At 47.5% G+C, this 21,300-nt stretch overlaps 1 protein-coding gene across 2 annotated transcripts in view; it reads left to right on the top strand.

The window, feature by feature from the left end:
- The first annotated feature begins 1,609 nt into the window (after positions 1-1,609).
- RSPO3 (R-spondin 3) overlaps positions 1,610-21,300 on the top strand; it is an 84,840-nt gene continuing 65,149 nt past the window's right edge. For both annotated transcript variants that reach the window (XM_041746541.1, XM_041746542.1), the window contains exon 1: positions 1,610-2,199. In XM_041746541.1, coding sequence (XP_041602475.1) covers positions 2,103-2,199 — 97 coding nt within the window. In that variant the 5' untranslated portion in view covers positions 1,610-2,102. The remainder of the gene's footprint in view (positions 2,200-21,300) is intronic.

Genomic DNA, 21,300 nt, shown 5'->3' on the forward strand with positions numbered 1-21,300 from the left:
ACTAGCTTCTATTAAAATCACTCCGGGGGCTTAGGACTCCCAAGTGGTATTTCAGGAGCTTCTGGAAGCTCATCAGCTTGTGCTACTGGAAGAAAGAGGTGGGACGCTCACCTGGGAGCAGCCAGGGCGCCCAGCTCAGAAGTGCAGGGCCCGCCCCCCACCCCCACCCCTGGGTGGACCCGCCGACCCTGGTTCCCGCTGCCAGGGGCCCGGCAGGAAGGGGGACCCTCCGCGCCCCCGCCCCCCAAGCCTGGGAGAAACCTTCGCAAGGGTCAGTCTCGCTGGAGCGGACGAGAACCGCCGCCGCACACCGGGCTTTTCCAGATCGGGGGACGGGGGCGCGGGGAGGCGCTGCCCAACCGCCGCAGGCACCGTCCCGCGCGCCGCCGCCGGGTCCCCGCTCGGGCCAGGTGGCCGTCCGCGCCCCCGGGTCCTCGGGAGCGCCCCTCCCCTGGGAGCCCGCAGGCGGGGCGGCGGGGCGCGGGGGGGGCGAACCCCGGAAAGCTGTCCGCAGACGGGCGCCCCGCAGCCCCCGCCTCGGTGCCGACTGCCCAGCTGCGCTGCGGGGGGCGCGGGGCCTGGACAGCCGGGGGCTCGGGGGTCAGGGGGCCTGGACAGCGGGGGGCTCGGGGGTGGGGGGGTCCTGGACAGCGGGGGGCTCGGGGGTGGGGGGGTCCTGGACAGCCGGGGGGCTTGGGGGTGGGGGGTCCTGGACAGCCGGGGGCTCGGGGGTGGGGGGTCCTGGACAGCCGGGGGCTCGGGGACGCGGGGCCTGGACAGCCGGGGGGCCTGCGGGCGTCAGGGCCTGGACAGCGGGGGGCTCGGGGGTGGGGGTCCTGGACAGCGGGGGGCTGGGGGGTGGGGGTCCTGGACAGCCGGGGGGCTTGGGGGTGGGGGGTCCTGGACAGCCGGGGGCTCGGGGGTGGGGGGTCCTGGACAGCCGGGGGCTCGGGGACGCGGGGCCTGGACAGCCGGGGGTCCTGGACAGCCGGGGGGCGCGGGGGTCGCGAGGGGCTCAAGGGGCCCTGGACAGCCGGGGGCGCCGGGAGCGGGGGGCGCGCGGGAGTCGGGGGGCGGGGGGGCGCGGGCTCTGGACAGGCGGGGGCGCCGGGGCGCGGGGTGTGCGGGGTGCGCTGGGGACAGGGGGCGGCGCGGGGGACAGCGCGGGGGACGCGGGGGGCGGTGCGGGGAGCGGGGGCCCGGACAGCCCGCGGGGGGAGGGGGGAGCGCGCGCTCGGCGGCGGAGGCGGGGGCGGGGGTGTCGCGGCCGCGGACCCCAGCTCGGGCGCGCCCCCGGGGGACCCCGCTCGGCGCGCCGGCCCCGCCGCCCCCGCCCGCGCCCCCCGCGCCGCGTGCGGTGCCCGGAGATGCTCCGCCGCAGACCCGGGACCCCTCAGGCGCCTCTTCCCGTCCCTCTGCCAAATCGCAGCGCCTGTACTTTTCCAGCTCCCTTTTTTCCCTCTTGAAATTGAAAGTTATTGAGGTCGCTCGGGGTTGTTGCTGCGGCGGTTTCCTTCCCCGCCCCCGAGCTCCCGCCCCCCGCAGCCACCCCCTCCCCTCCCCTCCCCTCCCCCTCCCTCCCTCCCTCCCCGCCGCCCGCCCGCCCGCCTCCACTGGAGCGGCTCCTGCTCGCGGACGGCAGAAGCAGCTCGGGGTCTGTCCGCCGCCCCTGGGCCATGGCCGCGCTGCCCTCGGCGCCCCCTGCGCTGCGATCCGTGGGCCCCCGCCGCTGTCGCCGCAGCCGCCGCCGCCTCTGAGCCCGGACCCGCCGCCCGGACCCGGACCCGCCGCCGCGCACCATGCTACCTGCGGCCGCCCCGGCGAGGCCGCTCGCTGCCCGGGGAGCCCGCGCCGCTCGCGGTGCCGACAGCCACCCTCGCGGAGCCGCCGCGGCGCCGGGCTCGGGCAGCTGGCACGTCCAGTAGTGGGCGTCCCCGCCCGCCCCGCTCGGGTGGCCGCCCGGCGCGCCCCTCGGAGCCCGGGGCCAGGTCGTCCCCGCGGGCTCGCGCGCCCCGAGCCCCAGCGCCTGCCCCGGTCCCAGACGCTTGCTGCTACGGTTAACAGAAGCAGGAGGAAGGGACGGGAACCGCTACTGGGTTACTATGCACTTGCGACTCATTTCTTGGTTTTTTATCATTTTGAACTTTATGGAATACATCGGCAGCCAAAACGCCTCCCGGGGAAGGCGCCAGCGAAGAAGTAAGTGCCGGGCTTCGTGCGCCAGGGCTCCCCCGCCGCGTCCACCTGTCGGGCGGCCCCGCGCCCTCGGCCCCTCGGGGCTCCCTCGTCCCCCTCCGGGTGCCCTCGCCCCCCTCGGGGCTCCCTCGTCCCTCTCCGCATGCCCTCGCCCCCCTCGGGGCTCCCTCGTCCCTCTCCGCATGCCCTCGCCTCCCTCGGGGCTCCCTCGTCCCCCTCGGGGCTCTCTCATCCCCCTCCGGGTGCCCTCGCCCCCTTCGGGGCTCCCTCGTCCCCCTCCGCATGCCCTCGCCTCCCTCGGGGCTCCCTCATCCCCCTCCGGGTGCCCTCGCCCCCCTCGGGGCTCCCTCGTCCCCCTCCGCATGCCCTCGCCTCCCTCGGGGCTCCCTCGTCCCCCTCGGGGCTCCCTCATCCCCCTCCGGGTGCCCTCGCCCCCCTCGGGGCTCCCTCGCCTCCGCCGCATCCCCGCGGGCGCGAACCTGGCTGCCGCCCCTCGCTGCTCCGGGTTCGAGGGGAAGCCGCGTGCGTTCGCTAGACGGGCTCGAGGTGTCTGCGCGCCCCCGGAGCCGGGGGTGGGGACCGCGGGGAGCCGAGCTGCCGAGTCCGCGCCGGGGGAGGCGCGCGGAGACCGCGCTCAGGGGGCGAGCAGCCCGGGAGCCGGCGGACGCGCGGGGGGCGCGGGGGGCGCGAGAGGGCGGGCGGGGCGCCCCGGCTGGGCGGCTGCAGCGCCGCGAGCGCCTGGGGACCGCCCGGGACGCGGCTGCCCGCCCACGCCCTTGCCCGGCACGCGGAGCGCGGGGCCGGCCGGGGTCGGGGTCCTCCGGACGGTGCGCTTCCCCACCAAGCTCGGGCGCGCCTCCAGGGCCGCCCGCGTCCGCCGCCGCTCCGGGTGGGGCCGCGCGACAGGTCGTCCGGGATCCGGCGCCCGCGCTCCCTCCGCCGCGCTCGGGGTGCCCGGCACGGGAGCTGGGCGCGCGGAGGGCGCCGCGTCCTGCCCCCCGGGGACCTGGTGCCCGCGGAGGGCGCGCTGCAGGCTGCGGGGCCGGGGCCGGAGGAGCCCGCCCGGAGCTCGCGGGGCGCCCAGGACGACGCCGCTGCCACCCCCGCCGCCGGGTGCGGGGCACGGGCCGGAGGGCTGGGGACGCCCCGCCGCCGCCGTCTGCGCCCCGGACGCGAGGGCCCCGAAGGCTCCCCGTGTGCCGCCGGCCTCGGGCGGACGCGGGCCGGTTCGCCTGCGCCCCGGGGCCGCGCAGCGAGGGGCGGGGGGCCCGGAGGGGTTTGCGGCCTCGGTTCCCCGCGTCCCCCTTCGCTCAGCCGCGCCCCGGGGTCCCCGCCCCCCTCGCCGGCCCCGGGCGCCTGCTGCCCCGCGCTGCCCCGCGCTGCCCCGCGCGCCATCCTCTTCCCCCCCGCCGGGACCCCGGGGCCGCCAGTGTAGACAGGGGCGCCTCCGATCGCAGCGCGGGGCCCCGTTTCTGAAGGCGGCCCCCGGGAGGGCGAGCTGGCGGTGCCTCGGCTCCCGCCGGCCCCGGGCGGGGACCCTCCTCGGCCCGAGCCGCCTCTGGACCTGCCGCCGTCGCCTCCGGGCCGAGTCGGAGGCGCAGCGGGTGAGCGCGGGACAGGGGCCGGGAGAGCTCCCCTGCCCGGGATGCTGCGGCCGCGCCCTGCGGTCGGCCTCCGAGGCCGGGTCGGCCGGTGAACTCCTGGGAGAGGGGCGACCCCTTGCGTCCTCGGAGGAGACCGACCAGGCCCTTGGCAGGTGCAGTGTGGCTCCTGGAGAAACGAGGTGGGGGGGGGGGGGGGGCACAGGGAAGGGTGTTCAATGTCCAGAAACCCGGGGCCGAATTGCAGTGTGCACATACTCGTTTCTTTGGAAATTTCTTCAACGTGTAAGAACGTTTTCCTCCAGTACGGTCTGGGAAAACGAATTTTGATGAAAGATAAAGTAGTAAAGGTATTTTCGAAAAAAAAAAATAATAAAAAGCCATTACTTTTTCCAAAAAAAAAAAAGACAACTAACATGAAGCTTTAAGAGTATTATTCCTTCCCTTTGGGCCTGTGGTTAAATAGCTTCACTTTCCTAGACTTTTAAAAATCTTCTCTAAAAATACCAGAGGTGGAAGTTGAGGTGTTAAGAGCTGTTTTTTTCCCCAAGTGTTTTGAAAGTGGTCTCTTGAATGTTTTAGTGCAAAAGTTTCTTGCCAAGAAAAAAAAAAGACATTTGTTTGTAGTGTTCAGTATCGTCAAGTCTAAGCAACCATGGCTAATACTCGGATGTAGCAGATAAAGCCACATTAGTATTCTCCAGCTTTCCTGCTGTACCTTTTGTCCGTACTTTGTGAAAACTAGTGTTCTTATAGGAGAAGGAGCGTTTTTTTAAAAAAAAGATCTTATTTATTCATGAGACTAAGAGGGAGAGAGAGAGAGAGGCAGAGACACAGGCAGAGGGAGAAGCAGGCTCCCTGCAGGAAGCCCGACGTGGGACTCGATCCCACGACCCCAGGATCTGACCTGAGCCAAAGGCAGACGCTCAATGGCTGAGCCATCCAGGTGTCCTAAAAAGAGCCTCTTAAACATAAATTTTTACCTTAAAAAAAATATCTCTGGAGTCATCAGTGAGTAAATACACAATAACTTTTTTTTACCTATTTGGATTCATATACAGCTCCTAGAGGTGACTAACTTGAATTTGTTTACGATAAAAATGAAACGCAACCCTTATGCAAGATTCCCCAACCAGCAGTGTTTTCAGAGGCAAGATTTGGTTTTAAGTAGTGTTAAATCAAGAACCCCCAATTCCAGCTCCGTCCTTGCAACTTAGTACGGTCAGGTTTGGAATTCCACGCTATCTGCTAATGAAAGTAAAGGTCATACTTGCCGTAATGATAATAAGCACAAAACCTCACTATTGCACTGCATTTTCACGTGAGTGATAACGCTCAGACCCCTAAATAGTAACTTGAAATGTAGGTATTAATAGTCCCATTTTACAGAGAAAGAGTCTGAGAAACAGAGGCTAAGGAACTTCTGCAAAGCCGTACAGCTGGTGGGTAGAGCTGATCTCCTGCTTTTTCACTACCTGGTGATCTATGTCAGAGAGAGGATGCCAGGTATGTTAAGTAATAAATGTGATGGTCTCCAGACTCTCATTTATCCACTTTGTTTGGAGAATAAGCTCTTCTGGTTGACTGGAAATTTTTGAACTGCTATTTATGTTATTATACATTAGCGACCAATGTCAAAGAATTCAATATCTAGTAATAACAGTAATAATGGAGAGCAGTAGCGAAGCTTGCTAAATATAATAACATTGCTTGGTTATTCAGAAGACATTATAGGATCATATTACTCCCGAAGATTACTGTTAGAAACGTCAGATGCCTTTGTAGTATCCTTTTTATTTGATGCCATCTATTAATTGGGTTTTAATTGTCTGGATTCTAGATACACGCGAGTTTTGAAAAGCTATTGCGTGCATAATAGTTACAAAGCTCTGATTGCATAATCTGTAAAGCTTCTAAAAATCCTTCATAAATATCTGAAATAAAGGAGTAAGAATACAAGGGAAATAGTGGTAATAAGATAAAACCATCTTATCGGAATATATTGTTGGTCATTGCCCATGACCTTATTTCAGATTTTGAGCCATTCTTTGAGATTCTGATACACTCTTGGTAATAACACTGCTAATTCTGGTAAATAACAAGTTAACTATAGGCTAGAAAAATCTTTCATTCGACCATTCATGTTGTAATATTAATTTTGAATGGAAGTATGGTTTGGATATTGGCTACAATGCGTTTTCTCACTTGTCTACTTCAGTTACTAGCCTACTTTGTTTTTGAAAGAGACGTTGTTTAATACATAGGAGACACAGTAAAATTTTTTGGAGAAAACACATCCTGCAACATATCGTGATATCTACATGAATCAAAGTCACAAATTTAAACTCTCAGGCTGTAATGGCAACATCTAAAAAAAAAGCAAAAAAAAAAAACCCACTTTATTTTTGTAAATTTTAATATCTATTATAATATTATAACTATAATTATTATACTATCAGAGTTCTTTCTTAAAATATCCTTTTGTCATACTATTTTAATTATTTATTGCTTCAGTAGAAGGATTTTACTTAGAACATTAAGGATGATGATTCTTAAATATTGTCTTTTTAATCCCCAGTTTTTCCATGTAAAGTAATTGAGAATAAAAGAATGAGTGTGAAATTGACTTAATGTCAACATTTCATTGTTCCTCTAAGCATGAAAAATGAACAGTATTTCAGTTTCTAAGCAGATAACTTTTGCTAACTCATTGTTTCATTAAGTATTTACCCAGAATTTAATATTCTACAAATTAGGTCCCCGGAAAGCAATGTGTGGAAATTACAACATGTAGTTACATTTGATTTTCAAGTTACGGGAAAACCATACATGCCGCAGTACTACAAAACAAATTTATTAGTCATCTGATTATTTTAGACTATTTAAATCTGGACAGAGATCTCCAGATTACTACTAAATACCTGAAAATATTCTCCAATTGCATTTAATTTTTTTTTAATGCAGTTCTTTTAAATTCTATGTAATGTGGGTGGTATATTGTGTGGAGTTGTCAGAACCCTAAGTAGAGTCAAGACCAAATGGTCCCTCTGCAATTATAAGAACAAAGTATCAAAAAATAAGACTTTTCTACTAGAGTGATTTCTTAAATCATCTTTCCCCGCTTTATCTGAATGTTTCATTTTGGATGTTGTCCTAACCTTTCTTCCTACTTCCCCGCTATCCGCTTATCCCACCCCCCAAAAAATCCTTTTCCAAGTAGTGAATTCTTGAAATGCCATCAGAGTGGGTATTATATTTCAAGAAATGTAAGAATCAACTTTGGTTACCATTAGGAAAACATCATTCAGTTCTGAGAGCATGGTAAGGATCATGCAAGACAGTGTGTTGAAATTACGTGTTTTACTTGGTTGGAACTATTTCTTCTCTGAACAGTGCATTGAACACTGGCATGCTTTCGAGAATGATCATTTGAGAAGTGTTGCATCATAAATCACATAGATTTCTCTACCTTGCTTTTGATTTTGAGGGAAAATGTGGGTTGCTTTCTCAATTGTGAATGTTTTCTTCAGATTTAAAATGATTGAATTATCTGGAATTTACCACCGGTTGGACAACCCAGTAAGTTTGAAATGCTTTGCGACTCTACCTTAACAAACTATAAAAAGTGTAAAATATATGTCTGTAAAAATTTACTGGACATTATTTTTCTATTTAATCCTGCCCATCAGATCTTTCACTTCAGGAATATTACTAGCATTCTGCTTAAAGTACTTATCCAGCAATACTGAAAAGAATGGAATGTTCCATTCTCAAGGACTATGGGGGTGCTGAGAATGCTTACTGTCTAAAAGTCATTGAGGGCTATGCAATCCTATTTTCTGCTCTGAAGAGTTTTCAACAACATGAAACTTTGAAGCAAAATGCCTACATTTTTTCTTCACATTTGAAAAGTTTGGATAATCTCAAAAATTCATTTTAAAAGATATGGTTACAGGTGCCTCTTGTCTGATAAGAGTATTTCTGTTTTATTTGTAATCTTGGCAAAGGACCTAGTTACCATCTGCTGTCCCTACATTTTTTTCTAGAAGTTTCACAGAGAAAACTCAGTGGTACTAAAGAATATGATTGTCCAATTAAATGTATATTTAATAGCTCTTAACTGTCATCATGCCTTATGCAAGAATCTAATCCAGTCTTCGAAACAGTACCTTATCAGGGTGCTATCTGACCTTTAGGAAACGATGAATAGCAAGCATCCTAAGTTCATTCCAGAGACTGGGACCTACGATGCCATTGAGAGAATCCCCAGTGTCTGCTGGAGAGAAGTAGACTGAGAAGTAGAGGATCTGGGTTCTAGATCCAGCACGCTTGCTAATATTTTAATAATCCAGGCAAGTCCCTTTACACCGCTTAAGACTGCAATTCCTCATCTGTGAAGTAAGGTGGTTGATCAACGAGTTATAGCTAAGCTATTGCTATAGCCTCTTCAACTTACCTTTTTGGTCTGAGAACATAAACCGTGGCTGTGACGTAAATACTCACAGTTAAACAGCTCTTCTAAACTTGGCTGTCTTTTTCAAGTTTAGGCGATGAAGACTGGAAGTGCAAACAAATATAAATATCCCCTTATTATAAGGAAACGTGGTTAAAGAGCACTTAATAAGCGCCTTATCAAAGTAGAGATGGAATTAGTTATACCATTTCTCACTCTTCGCAGTATCTAGTGCCCAGACACCATAGCCGTAGCATTGCTCAGCATACTCAGGTTTTCAGATCTGTCTTGTCCCAGGGCTTGGAGTCACAGGGAGCTGGCTTGGAATCCGGCTGGAGAGATGCTGAAGAGCTCCCCTCCCGTGACAAGCTGTCAGGAGTGGCCTGTCCTGGAGTCGAGGCAGCAACTGCCATGACCCACGTGTAAGATAATAAGGCCCCGTGTCAGGATAGTGGTGACTGACTGAGCAAGGGAATGTATAAAGCCGATAATTTATATGGATCGAACGTATAGGTCTTAGCAACTAATTGGACACGAAGGGAAAAGAGAGGGAGGGACGTATTTGGCACCAGGCTTCGTAGTGTAAGGACTCAGATCTGGGTGAATGGAAAAGCAGTGGAGATAAATGAAAAGATGGGAAAGGAAGAGAAGCAGATTTGATAGGAAGCTTATTTTTTCTTTTGAGCTGTCTTTACTTTGAGGGCCAGTAGAGCAAGTAGTAGCTCAGAATCAAAGCCTCAGAGTGTCGGGGCTGAAGAGAAGTATTTTGGAGTCAGAGAAAAGGGATAGTTGAACGCATGAGCTAAGATCTAGTGGTGCCGTATTTATTGTTATTAAAAATGTTCGCATAGCTGACATCGAGATCTTTATTGGTAGTAACAAAATAAGAGTAATTAGAAATTAAAATAAGAGTAATTACATTGATGTACTTTGCCTGTTATCTAATATATCATTCTCAACTGAAGCCTCTCATTTTTATAATACTCTTTGTATTATATGAGACAGCGGTCACTGAGATTCAATTTTAAGTTGCCAAATCATGCCACTGACAATCACACTTAGAAATCTCCTCACCCATGGGACTGTATTACTTTGCCATAGATCATAGGAAAAGTGAAAAATGTTGTGATAATGAAAGATGTGTTCCCTTAAGCTGTAAGAATGCTCTTTTTAAAAAAGCATTCCATCAGGATCTGCCATCAACTCATAACGGAGGCAATCCCCTTCCAAGCAGATTTCTCCCCAAAGTGTGCTCTTTTAAAATAAGAGGTTCTGAGGATGGGTTGGAGCTTGAAGGAATCCAGTCGGTCCGTACAATGTGTGGATCATCTCTGAAACATCCCCACTGACTTAGTTATCCAGCCCCACCCCCTCTTTCTCTTCCAATTCAGTTGAGGCCTTCTGCATCAGAAGCAGGTAACCTCTTCTAGAGAGTCTCTTCTCCCAGTTCTCCGCCGAGCCCTCGGCATGGGCATGGGATGAGATTCGGTTATCTTAAAACATTTCTCGGATGAACAGGCAATAATGCAGTGCACTGTATTCACTCCCAAAAACTGTCCTCAGAAAACTAGCTGGTAAGCATATTTATAATTATACCCCAATACAAAGCACATTCCTGAGAGTAAGTGGTAAAGCAGCCCCCATTTTATAACCACATAATACAAACCACCACCACACAATATAAAATAACAGAATTTGTGAGATGCTTATTTTAGAACACTGTTTTTTTAACATATGCTTGATAAGTTGGTAAGAAAAAGAACAGCTTGTTTCTCGTGGTGACATTCTTTTCTTATACAAAGTGACCTCACAGGTACGAACACAGTCATCTTGACAAAGGCTGTCATGGAAGGAGAGGCAAGGCTCAGTCACATTTTGCTGATAAGAAAGAGACAAAAATGTTATGTCGAAGCGTGTACCAATGCCTCCTGGCAAACTGGAGTTTCATGGTTGTCAGAGCCGTTATATTTAATATATTTAAATATATTTAATAAAAAAAAATAATATATTAAATATATAAATATAATATATAAATCTTATAAACCACTTTGCCTACAGGGGTGCAATATATATATATATAATATATATGTTATATATCATATATCATATATATAACATATATATGTTATTTTACTACACATTTGTATTTATTTGGTAAAGTGAATGTTGAGATACTTGATTATTATGTAAACAGCTGCCGTGTTTTAACCACCTGTGAGTTCCAGATCCTGTACTTGATGGTTTTGCAAATGTTATCTCATCTAGTCCTCGCATTTGCCCTGTAAGGAAGGTGCCGATAGTCCCGTGTTTGTCACCTGCCATCACTCGACAAAGCTGTGGCGGGCCTGGGACTTCAGCCCATGTTGGGCTCCAAAGCCTGTGTCCTTCTCGGATTTCTTCACGTCCCCTCAACTACTGGGATTGGTACCTGGGGGCAGTCCTAGGTGCAGCTCCTCAGACCCACCTCAACTTTTCTTTCCCTTACTCTCTCCTCGCTCATTCTTTCTTCCTACTTGTTGAACAGCTACAAATGTTTCCCAAACATTTACTATTGAGGTTGCTTCTGGTTTTCTAGGACTTTCTTCCACTTCTCTTTCTTCCTCCTTCCTCTTCTCTCTCTTCCCTTAAACTCACCTTGTTGATGGTATTTAAACATAAAAAGTTGCAGATTGTTTTTCCCTTAGAAGCAATAGGATAGCACATTTTATGTGAAGTACTCTAAGATTATTCTTCTCATCTACCATGTGCATATCCAGGAGAAGATTAACTTAGGCATGAGGATATGGCAAAGTCTATAATTTTGCAGTTAAATATCAAAATCCTTCTATGTAATTTACAACCACAACAGATACTTCACTGGCTAGCTTTTGTTTTCCAGAAAAGTCATCTTTATGGTGCTTCATAAAATCTGCTATTCGTATTACTTTTGCCGTGAGTATTAACGGTAATCTTCACTCCAAATTCTTGCTTTATGGGCCTGGGTACAGTGATTTTTCAACCCTGATTTCAAATTGGAATCACCTGGAGATCTTAAAAAAAAAAAAAAGACCAGACTCCATCCTCGACCAAATGAAACAATCTCTAGGCGATGGGGCCTGGAGATCTGTATTTGCAGAGGTTGTCCCAAGTAATTTGCATCCGAGACTGAGAACTACTATTGGACCCTTAATTAAGAATAACTATGACAGCCAAGCAATTGTGAAAAACAGGGCCAGCTTCGTGGGGGTGAGGCAGAAAAAACAGACCTGTGTGGGGTGTGATAAGAGATGAGACCCATCTTGGTTATCCGTGGAGTGGTCTTGAACTTGTGGCACCGACTAGAGCCAACGAGAGCATCTGATAGAGAATCTTCTCGGCCAGAGAGTCTAAGCAAAGAGAGCGAGTGCGCACAGGGAGAAATGCCACTGAGTTTCCCAGACGCCGCCTTGGTAGGACTTGGTGGGACAGGGGGCTGGTGGGCGAGCTGCGACCCCAGGTGAGTGTGCTCCCCGCTGGGCCCCTCCGTGGGGGGTGAGGCAGGGATGGACAGAAGATGGGGGACCAGCCATACCCCAGATTTTTTCTCAAAGCTGCTTAATAATAAACAAGTGTTTCCATGCCTTACCAGATGATTGGGACTGTGCCCTAGAGTACGCTTTGTTTCTAGAAAACACGTAGTGGTTAGAAAACTGCCTAACAAGAAATAAACATTCTTTTATAGTTTCTACAATTCCTGACTAACTTCAGATTGACTACTGTTGATCAGTAAAACTACTATAAATAGCAGAGTTTTAACTCCATCTTAATGGCTTTCGTGGTAGGTGGTTTGCTCATGAACTTACTGCTTTTACTTCTCTCCTAATGTGCTCTTCCTTGGGTGGTTATCTTCATTCCATCTCACTTATTATTATTCTTTTCTAGTCCATGAAGGATTTTCAAGCCTTGTCATAAACCAGGGAAATCTCCATGTAAAAGCGAAGTGGAAGTCTGGGCTTCCTGTCAGACTTAATTCTGCTTGTTAAGGGGGCTCCTTGGGAGAATTTGGGTTCTAGTGAGTCACTAGGCCAAATCCCAATAACCACAATTGCCAAAAGTAATTAGACTGAGGAAAGCCAGGCTCCTTGGGAGGAGGGTCATCACAGCACACTTGAGCCATTGCTCCGTGGTCAGACCTAGTTACTTGTCCCTGAGGATTGGGAGCAATCCGGAGTTACAGAGAGCAGGAGAGCCACCAGAAAACAATGCTTTTCCACCAATTTTTTTTTTCTTCAATAGATTATTCACCCTAAGCATGCAAGAGATAGAAGTATGCACAGTTGTCACCATCATCTTATAAACCACTTTGCCTGCGGGGGTGCGAATGCGCACAGTACTCCTGCTGTCTTCACTGCAGAGTCTCCTCCTCCCTTCCTCAGTAGATAAAAAGAACCTAAGGAATTTGGTCTAAGGCTTCGTAAAAGAGGAGTCTGATTAGGAGGGGAAGGGAAGAGATCCTTGCAAACATCCTAAATTCAATTTAAGTATGATATTACTGAAGTAACATTTGGAAATAAGAAAATTGTGGTGCATTTCCAGGACAAGGGATCTAAAACCTCCGGAGCGAGGACAGGGCCGAGGGTACACTCAGGATTTCTTGTACTGGAAAGAAAACCATTTAGAAATACGATGCTATAGGGGCGCCCGGGTGGCTCAGTCAGGTAAGTGACTGCCTTCAGCTCAGGGCATGATCCCGGGGTCCTGGGATTGATCCCCACTTTGGGCTTCCTGCTTGGCGAGGAGCCTGCTTCTCCCTCTGCTCTCTCTCTCTCTCTCAGATAAATAAAACCTTAAAAAGGAAATATGATGCTGTATCTAAAGAGAAGTTATCAATAAGTGGAGCTCTAATTTTAAACGTTGAGTATGTTAGATGTCAGAAGACTGTTAAGCCTTTTTATAGGAAAATATTCACGGAGCACAAATATATTTGTGCTTCATAATCTAAGGGAAAGTCCACCTTTGAAACTATTGGCATTGCCTCAAATATCCAGAAAGGATACACTGTCTGCCTCATGTGATGGATCTTTAATTGTACGAAGACACAGAGTTTCCCTCTGTTCAGGGTCCTTAAATGTGGTAAGTTTCACATTCCTTTATAATTTAGAATAATTTCGGTATATTTCGATACTCTTATGACTTTGCACTAGTAGCTCCTTTTGTTCAAACATGTGGCTGGGTGGTATTGCTTATTTTAAATCCACAGAGAGGCAGGCAGGCAGAGCCCTTTCCTGGCCAGCCTCCTCTGGCAGTTGAGCCCAGGTAACGTTTGGCCAATGGCCCCTGACCTCCTGCGCTGTGCACACTGCAGAGTTATCATGACCTGCAGGCAACACAGTATTCCCAAGTTAGTGGCACCGTATACTTGATTTTCTTTGGTCTTGAATTTGATGATGAACTAATCTAAGAATAGAAGAATTTAATTTTGGAAACCTAGCAGCAAAACTATGACCTTTATTTCCTTGAGTCTCTATGTTTTGGTGGCATGTCCTTTCTGCCACAAAATAGAAAAGATACAGACAAATGCTGCTTGGCCACAGACCATATGAGCACATATTGAGCACATATTGCTGAAGATTTGTTTTTTTTGTAGACTTCAGTGTTGTTTTTCCAATTTATGACCAGTTTGTTGATCTAAGTCCTAAGGGGCCTTCACTGCTGTTTGGCAATAAGAAAAAAAGCCCACAGGTGGCATCCTCAGCGGCTCCTCCCTCTATTCCCCGCCCTCCTCACTTCATGCCATCCTCAAGCCAACTCTTAAGGTAACTCTTAGCCCTTTCCACAAAGAAGGGGCGATCTCTCTTTCCTATAGCACATTTCCAAGACATCCACCCAGCTTTCTAGTCCAGAGCTTGATGCAGACCCAAGCTTTTAACATAGATCAGTGGAATTCCCTCGGAACCCGGTTACCCCGGCAGGATGGTGGAGATGCATACTTGACCCCAGTATCCATAATCAATAGCATGTGCCTTTCCACCCAGCACTGAGCTTCCGGGACCCAGTCCTGATTCATGTGTGTTTTCAGACCTGTGAGCATTATGTCTCCATACCTCAAAGTTTAATTTCTTTTTTTTTTTTTTAAGATTTTATTTATTCATGAGAGACAGAGAGAGAGGCAGAGACACAGGCAGAGGGAGAAGCAGGCTCCATGCAGGGAGCCCGGTGTGGGACTCGATCCCGGGACCCCAGGGTCATGCCCTGGGCCGAAGGCAGGCACTAAACTTCTGAGCCACCCAGGGATCCCCCTCAAAGTTTAATTTCTAATAGAGTAAAGGAGACTTCCAGAAAAAAGGAGCTCCAAACCATTTCAGGCTACCACTGCCATTTTCAGCACCCATGTGGACATCTGACCAGCTTTCCAGAAATTCATTAAAAACTGTCTCTGAACTTAATATATTGCCTGTACTATAAATGGAGAGTTTATAATCCCAGAAAGCTTTATTTGATAGTGTTTAACCAAACTATTTAATTAGCAGGTTGAGAGGCAAAAGGGCTACTTTTCTTCAGGTAAGAACACATTTCCAATGAAAGTTGCCAACATTTTCCAGTGCAGGATATTTTCTCTACCCTTCCTAGCCCCAAATCACTTCCTCAAATACTCTCCAAATTCTAAACCAATGCTAAGATGAGTCGAACAGTCTTAATTTTAGAATCTTCCAAAGAAAAAACAAACACACAGACAGCTGAGTTAATTTATAAAACACTGCTGCATTTATCTTGGCAGATTTCGGGTCTCTCCTGTTTAAGTCTTGCATGCTAACTCTCACTCAGCAATTCATGGAAGCAACAAGTCATTTCTATTAAGCACCTTGGGAGCCTCGCGCAGAGTAAGTCTGGTGTTTCTTCACACCTCTTGTACAAGTTTCTTTTCTCGTACACAATTTATTTACCGGGTCTCTGAAGCCTAAATAATTCCTTTAGTTTAAACCTGAAGCAAACGGAGAGTCATTTTTACAAGAGCAATAAACGAAAGTGGCTGTTGAGATACTTTACTTGAATTGGTCTACACACTGAAGTACCTTTTTGTTAATACAAACCCTTCAGACTCCAGCAAGCAGCTCCCTGAAATTCTAGGACTGCTTAAAATTATACGACCAGGGACCAGGAGTCTCCCCTCCCCCATGCCAGTTCCCTGCTCCTGGGAGTATGCCAGCAATTTTGCAGGATTCATTCTGACAACTGTTCTGGCGTAAATATTTAGAGAAATCCTTTCCATTAGAGATTAAACAAAGTGTAAGTAACTGTTCCTAAAGGATAGGTCTTATTAATGTTTGCAAGGGCAGGCCTTATGCTATCTGATGCACAGATTCCAATACACTGGAAAAGACTAAGGGTAAAAGAATCAAAAGAGGAATTAGGTACGTTCAACTGTACCTAATGTGACCTGCAAAATATTATTTTAAATTATCACCATAGAGACATGGTTCAATTTGCACAGAATGTAGGGGAAATGAGTTAATTTTAGTTGAAAATAATGAAGATTTGCTACTGGTGTTCCAGTGGTTTAAAAAAGATGGAGGAGGATGGTGATTACAGATCTCTTCATCAACATGTTCAAGAGCAGTTTTTACCTGTGTGTCCATGCTCCTTCCCAAATAAAGTAATATATCTGAGATCCTGCTTTACATAAGCTCCAGTTTCTATATTATTATTTAAAAACTATTAAAAGGGATAACGGCTGGGCTCTGGTGCTTACATCAAATATCACTTGTTAAGATAGCGTGGTACCCTAGCCCCAAGGGGCCAAAGTGCCCCCGTGTTCCATTTCTGCATCTTCTTATCTGCATGAGATTTTCAAATATTTATTATGTATGTATTAGGGGATAACACAGCTAAGTAATTTAAAGCATCAGAGGCTTCACTGACTGAATTTCAAATGAATTCTCCACTATTAATGATTAGTATACTTGACTAGAAAAGGTGTATATCCTTTAGTTATTGTTAGTTTCTGCCTTTGATGATTTAGGACCTACACTAAAATCTAAAAAGCTTTGAATTTTAATTCACTTCCTTTATTGGTGTCACTATCTCAGATTTCTTAGTGGTATATGCAGTTTGCTTTCTTTATAGGAGTAGGATTTTTTTTTTTAACATAAGGATTTTCCCCCTCTGTATAAAAGCACTGTAGAAAAAAAGATGCTGTGTAAATAATGCTATTAAAATATCTACAGTGGGATTTCACTTTTCCTTATTTTGCTTCGAATGTATAATGACAGTCCTTCACTGCTGAGTCTTCAGTTGAGTCCCACTTGAATCCCAAATTTGTCCACAATGTAGCAAAGAAAAATAAAATAAGTTTAAGGAAGAGGAAATGGAAATTTCATAAACTTTATTGTAGAAGAATAACATCTCTCTAATTGTCTTTTTTGGATCTATATCTTCTGGATTTTGGACTACAGTTCAAGAAATCCCATGTTAGAGGGCAAGTGGGTTGATTTCTAATCATATTCCGCCCTATAATCTAGATAAACCATTGTTTTAGTCTGCGATTGTGTTGCACCCCTTATAAAATGGGACTTGTAATCTTTGACTTATCTGAAAGCAAGAGACTGACCTCAGAGTCCCCCCAACAGGAAAATCAAAGAGCTCTTCCTTTTCCTTAGAGAGTTGTCAGTCACAACTTCAGGAATGTGGAGTTAGGGCTGTAGTTCAAAAGCACGAGTTTCTTTTTATACTTTCACGGAGTTTGTTAGACCATATGTTTTTTTTTTTTTTAAAGCTAACAGGTGAAAAAAGAAATTCTATCGGAAGAAAAATATGAGGAAAAATTGAAATTAAACTTAGCCCTAACTAAAACAGCATAAATCCATTCATGTGGCAGTGATTTATTGAACATTTAGCACATGCTAAAATTACAAAAGTGAGCAAAGCACACATTAAACCTGCTTTTGTGGCATGTCCCGGTGGTTAAAGAAAGAACCTAGGAACCTAGAATTAAACGTTTTCCGGCTAAAGGTAAATCAGAGCTGTTAGATACTCTTTCTAAGCTGCAGAACATTTCTTTTTAAGGCTTGTTTAAAGAGAATTGGAAATTAATGAGATAGTTTACAAACGAGCGAGCCAATGCACATTCAGATTTTTCTCTGGAAAACAAGGCTATCGAACAGCATGTGAGGACGAAGCAGGAAGGTGGAAGGAAGATCAACTGAAAACACTGGAATTTATTGGGCCTCCCAGTATTATCTTGTCTGAAAATTTATGACCAATGAATAAGAGTCATCCTTTAGCATGACGTCTTTGACAATCATAGGAAGTATGCTATGCGTACTGTAAACGTAGTTGGCATTGTTAGGTAAAGCTTGTAATGAAAGGACGTAGTTTGGCTGAGCAAATTTCCCTTTTCGGCACATTGACTAATTTCTATAGTTGAACTTTCACGCTAGTTCACTAACTGGAATTACTTTTACCAAACAAATATTAAAATGCCATGTGTTTAAAAATAGTGCATTTTTGTCCATCTCACGGAGGCATTCTTTTCAAACCTTTTATGGTAACCCCTTGACCACCGCATGCGACATACCATCCCATCGACTTAAAGCACCACGTTGGCAAACACATATCAATGTGTTATTTGGATTTCTTACGTAAGTCTCCTGATGAGCTTTCCTGACACCGGTTGACAGCTTTCATGATGTCGGGTGCCACGATGCAGAGCCTTGCAAAGGGCACGATGCAATTCTTTTCAGTATGTTGTTACTAACTTGTGAAAGCTTTTGAGTAAAGAAAGGCACATATCAGGTGTTTTATGTATATCATCTCTTGTAAACCTCACAACAACCTCACGATGCATTTTATCTATTTTGTAAGTGAAGAAACTGAGGCTCAAAACCACGAAGCAACTGCCCCGAGTGACAGCCCGCAATGGTAGGGGTGAGAGTATACCCAGACCCTCTGACTTAGCGCACAGCTGTCCCGTCCCACTCTGCTTTTCATCAAGAAGAGAATGCTGGAGGAGGTGGCAGTGGGGGGAGGTTCTCTCCACAGCCGAGTCAGTCCTCCTCATGGCCCCTTAGACCAGAAGTGAGGCCGAGAGAGAATGAGCTGAGTGATACAGGCGGTTCCTGGGCAAGAGCACCACGGAGAAGCCTTTCAGCTGTTTGGAGAGCAGGGGCCTGATAAGATCTGAACTATTGTTCCTAGAAGCTCGCTCTGACTGCCGCCTGGTAGCAGTAGTCCCGGGGAAGTGGGCAGTAGTCCCGGGGAAGTGGAGTGATGGGGGCTCTCTTAGTTAAGGATGCAGAATCCGTGGGGAAGAGTGGTGGCGATGGGGGGCGAGTGGGACTCTTAGATTCCTGGCTTTGGCACCTGGATGGGGCCCTTTACGGCAATAGACGGGATTAGAGCAAGAGCACGTGTGGATTAGGTATGCAACACCTTTTAGTAGCAGGAAGGTTTTGGGGAGTGGCCTATGCCAGCCTAATCTCCCCATTACACTTAAGAGGGGGAAAAAAATAAAAGAGTCCTGAGAAGTAGGTCAGCTGCCTGAAGTCACTTGGTAGTGGACCCTCGAGTAGAAACAGTTCCTGTGGCCATTCTACAACACCAAAGGCCACCCAGCAGATAGGTGCCAAGGATGGCCTTCCAGAGAACTCTTCTGTGGATCTTCTGGCAACGTGATTCTTATTTGTTTAGTTAAAGGTCATTTCAAAGAGAATTATCTGCTTGCTGGAGCAACACTTATTTCACAATCTCTTTATTTCCTTACTCCATGAGATCCAAATCTAAAAAGTTACTATAACCTGTTGCCCCAGTCTAACATGACTCATGATAGGGCACAATTTAAAACAACAAACCAGGGGCGCCTGGGTGGCTCAGCGGTGGAGTGTCTGCCCTCAGCTCAGGCCGTGACCCCGGGGTCCTGGGATCGAGTCCCACATTGGGATCCCTGCAGGGAGCCTGCTTCTCCCTCTGCCTGTGTCTCTGCCTCTCTCTCTGGCTCTCTCGTGAATAAATAAATAAAAGCTTTAAAAAAATACATTTGATGAGAAAACTGACAAGTGTACTTGATGGGAGTATGTGTAATTGGTTTGTTATTTTATTTTTTCATTTTTTTAGATTTTATTTATACTTCTAGTATAATTTCTTTGGGATTGAAAATAAAGACATATAAATTAGGGGGAATCTCTATTATGGATTAGATTGTTCTTCCTGGCTGACAAGGTGAATTGATGGATCATTAAGGTCTTTCCCTCTAAATACCCATGTGTGAGCCCCATTCAGGGGGCAAAAAGGGATGCTGAGTAAAAAGACTGCTCAATAAGCCACTTTAAAGACTGAACAAAACTGCTTTCAAATCTAAGAATAAAATTCTAAGCCCATGGCTCCCCTAATAGTCTTTATAAACTAAAAGAAACTAAAAATAGAGATTCGTAGTGCTAGGCCGTCGTCCCTCCTCATCTGCAGGGGACACATTCCAAGGACCCCCGAGTAGATGCCTGAATCTGGAGATAGCACCAAACCCTATATACACTGTTTCTTTTCTACACATACACACTTATGATAAAGTTCAGTTTATGCATCAGGCACAGTAAGAAGTTAATAATCACTAATAATAAAGTAGAATCATTATAACGACGTACTGTAATAAAAGGTATGTAAATGTGCTCGCTCGCTCACTCAGAATGTCTCATTGTACCACACTCCCCTTCTTGTGACGATGCGAGATGACAAAATGCCACGTGATGAGATGAAGTGAGGCAAGTGACATAAGCATTAGGGTACTATTGACCTTTGGACACTGTCAGAGGAAGGGCCATCTGCTCCCCAAGCCTGGTTTCCGCAGGTAACCGAAACAGTGGAAAGCAAAACCACGGATAAGGCGGTGGGAGAGGCCGGGGAGGGGGGGTACATTCACCATAATGTCCTGTGAATGATTATGAGAAAAGACCTTTCCCATTTTGCTGTTTCACTGTCTATAATTAGTATTTTTGTTAGATACAGAGGTAATGAATCAGGACTCTGGAATCAGCTCCCTAATAAATATTGATGAGTGCACCTTCTGGGGAGCCAGGGTCCAAAGCTCTTGGGAGTCTGATGCAAGGTGAGCCGTGTTGGGTCTCTCTTTGGCTCTGGAGTCTCCATGTAGAATGATTATTTACAATGAAGCATGCGGCAAAGGAGAATGTGTTTTAGCCAGTGAGGAAGGCAGAAAACCAGAGGAAGAACTGGCAGGTGTCTTTGCTCCTACTCGGGGCAGCTCTCAGGACTCCCTTTCCGAGTCCTGCCCCCACAGCGACTATCACCAGAACTGAACATCAGAGAAGGATCTCAAGCTCTGGAAAATGTAATCGGGTAATGATGCTGTAAGAAGCTAAGCTTAGCTCCGGCATCCTGGCTCTCTCTGGCCTTGGAAGGCTCTCAGATTCCACACCTGAGTTCGTGCATGCTCAGGTGTGATGGTTGAGATGCTAGGTTAGGATCCCCCAGCTTTGCTTCCTGAACTCCCATAACGCATGAGCGTTTCCTAGAATTCCGTCCCCTTTCAGAACCGCAATGCTGCCTTCTCATCTCCACAGTAAAGCCCTTTGCCTGCTGCACACGCTCCTCGTGTTCGGTCTTAACTTTTGCTCCCCTTTATTTCTCTCCTAAATTTCACGTTTTAGTGAAATCAAAAAACCTCTGAAGAGTGCCACTAAGGCTGGGTGATCCTTCCTTGGGAAGGCATCAACATTCCATCAGTCTCAGTTCTTGATTTTGGAGGTTTTTTTTTTTTTTTTTTTATAAAATGGGATTTATTTGTTCTATATGATTTATCATGAACTCATCAATATGCCTAGACCTGGGCTATCTGTTTGGGATACAAAGGAAGAATAAGACCAGCCCAAGCCCCCAGGACCTCAATAAAATCATATTTACCTGCTTTTCTCCCTCCCTCAGTCACCTTTCTCCTTGGATATTTCTGGATTCCTATATCTCAATTAATTATATCATTTTGTTCCCGGCCTCCCCAGTTAGAAACCCCCAAATCAACATATATTATTCCTCCATTTACCACTTCTTTGGTTTTTTTTTTTTCATTTACCCATTTAAAATTGTCAA

This window comes from Vulpes lagopus, chromosome 2, assembly GCF_018345385.1.
Source record: "Vulpes lagopus strain Blue_001 chromosome 2, ASM1834538v1, whole genome shotgun sequence".
In the NCBI taxonomy this organism is placed as follows: Eukaryota; Metazoa; Chordata; class Mammalia; order Carnivora; family Canidae; genus Vulpes; species Vulpes lagopus.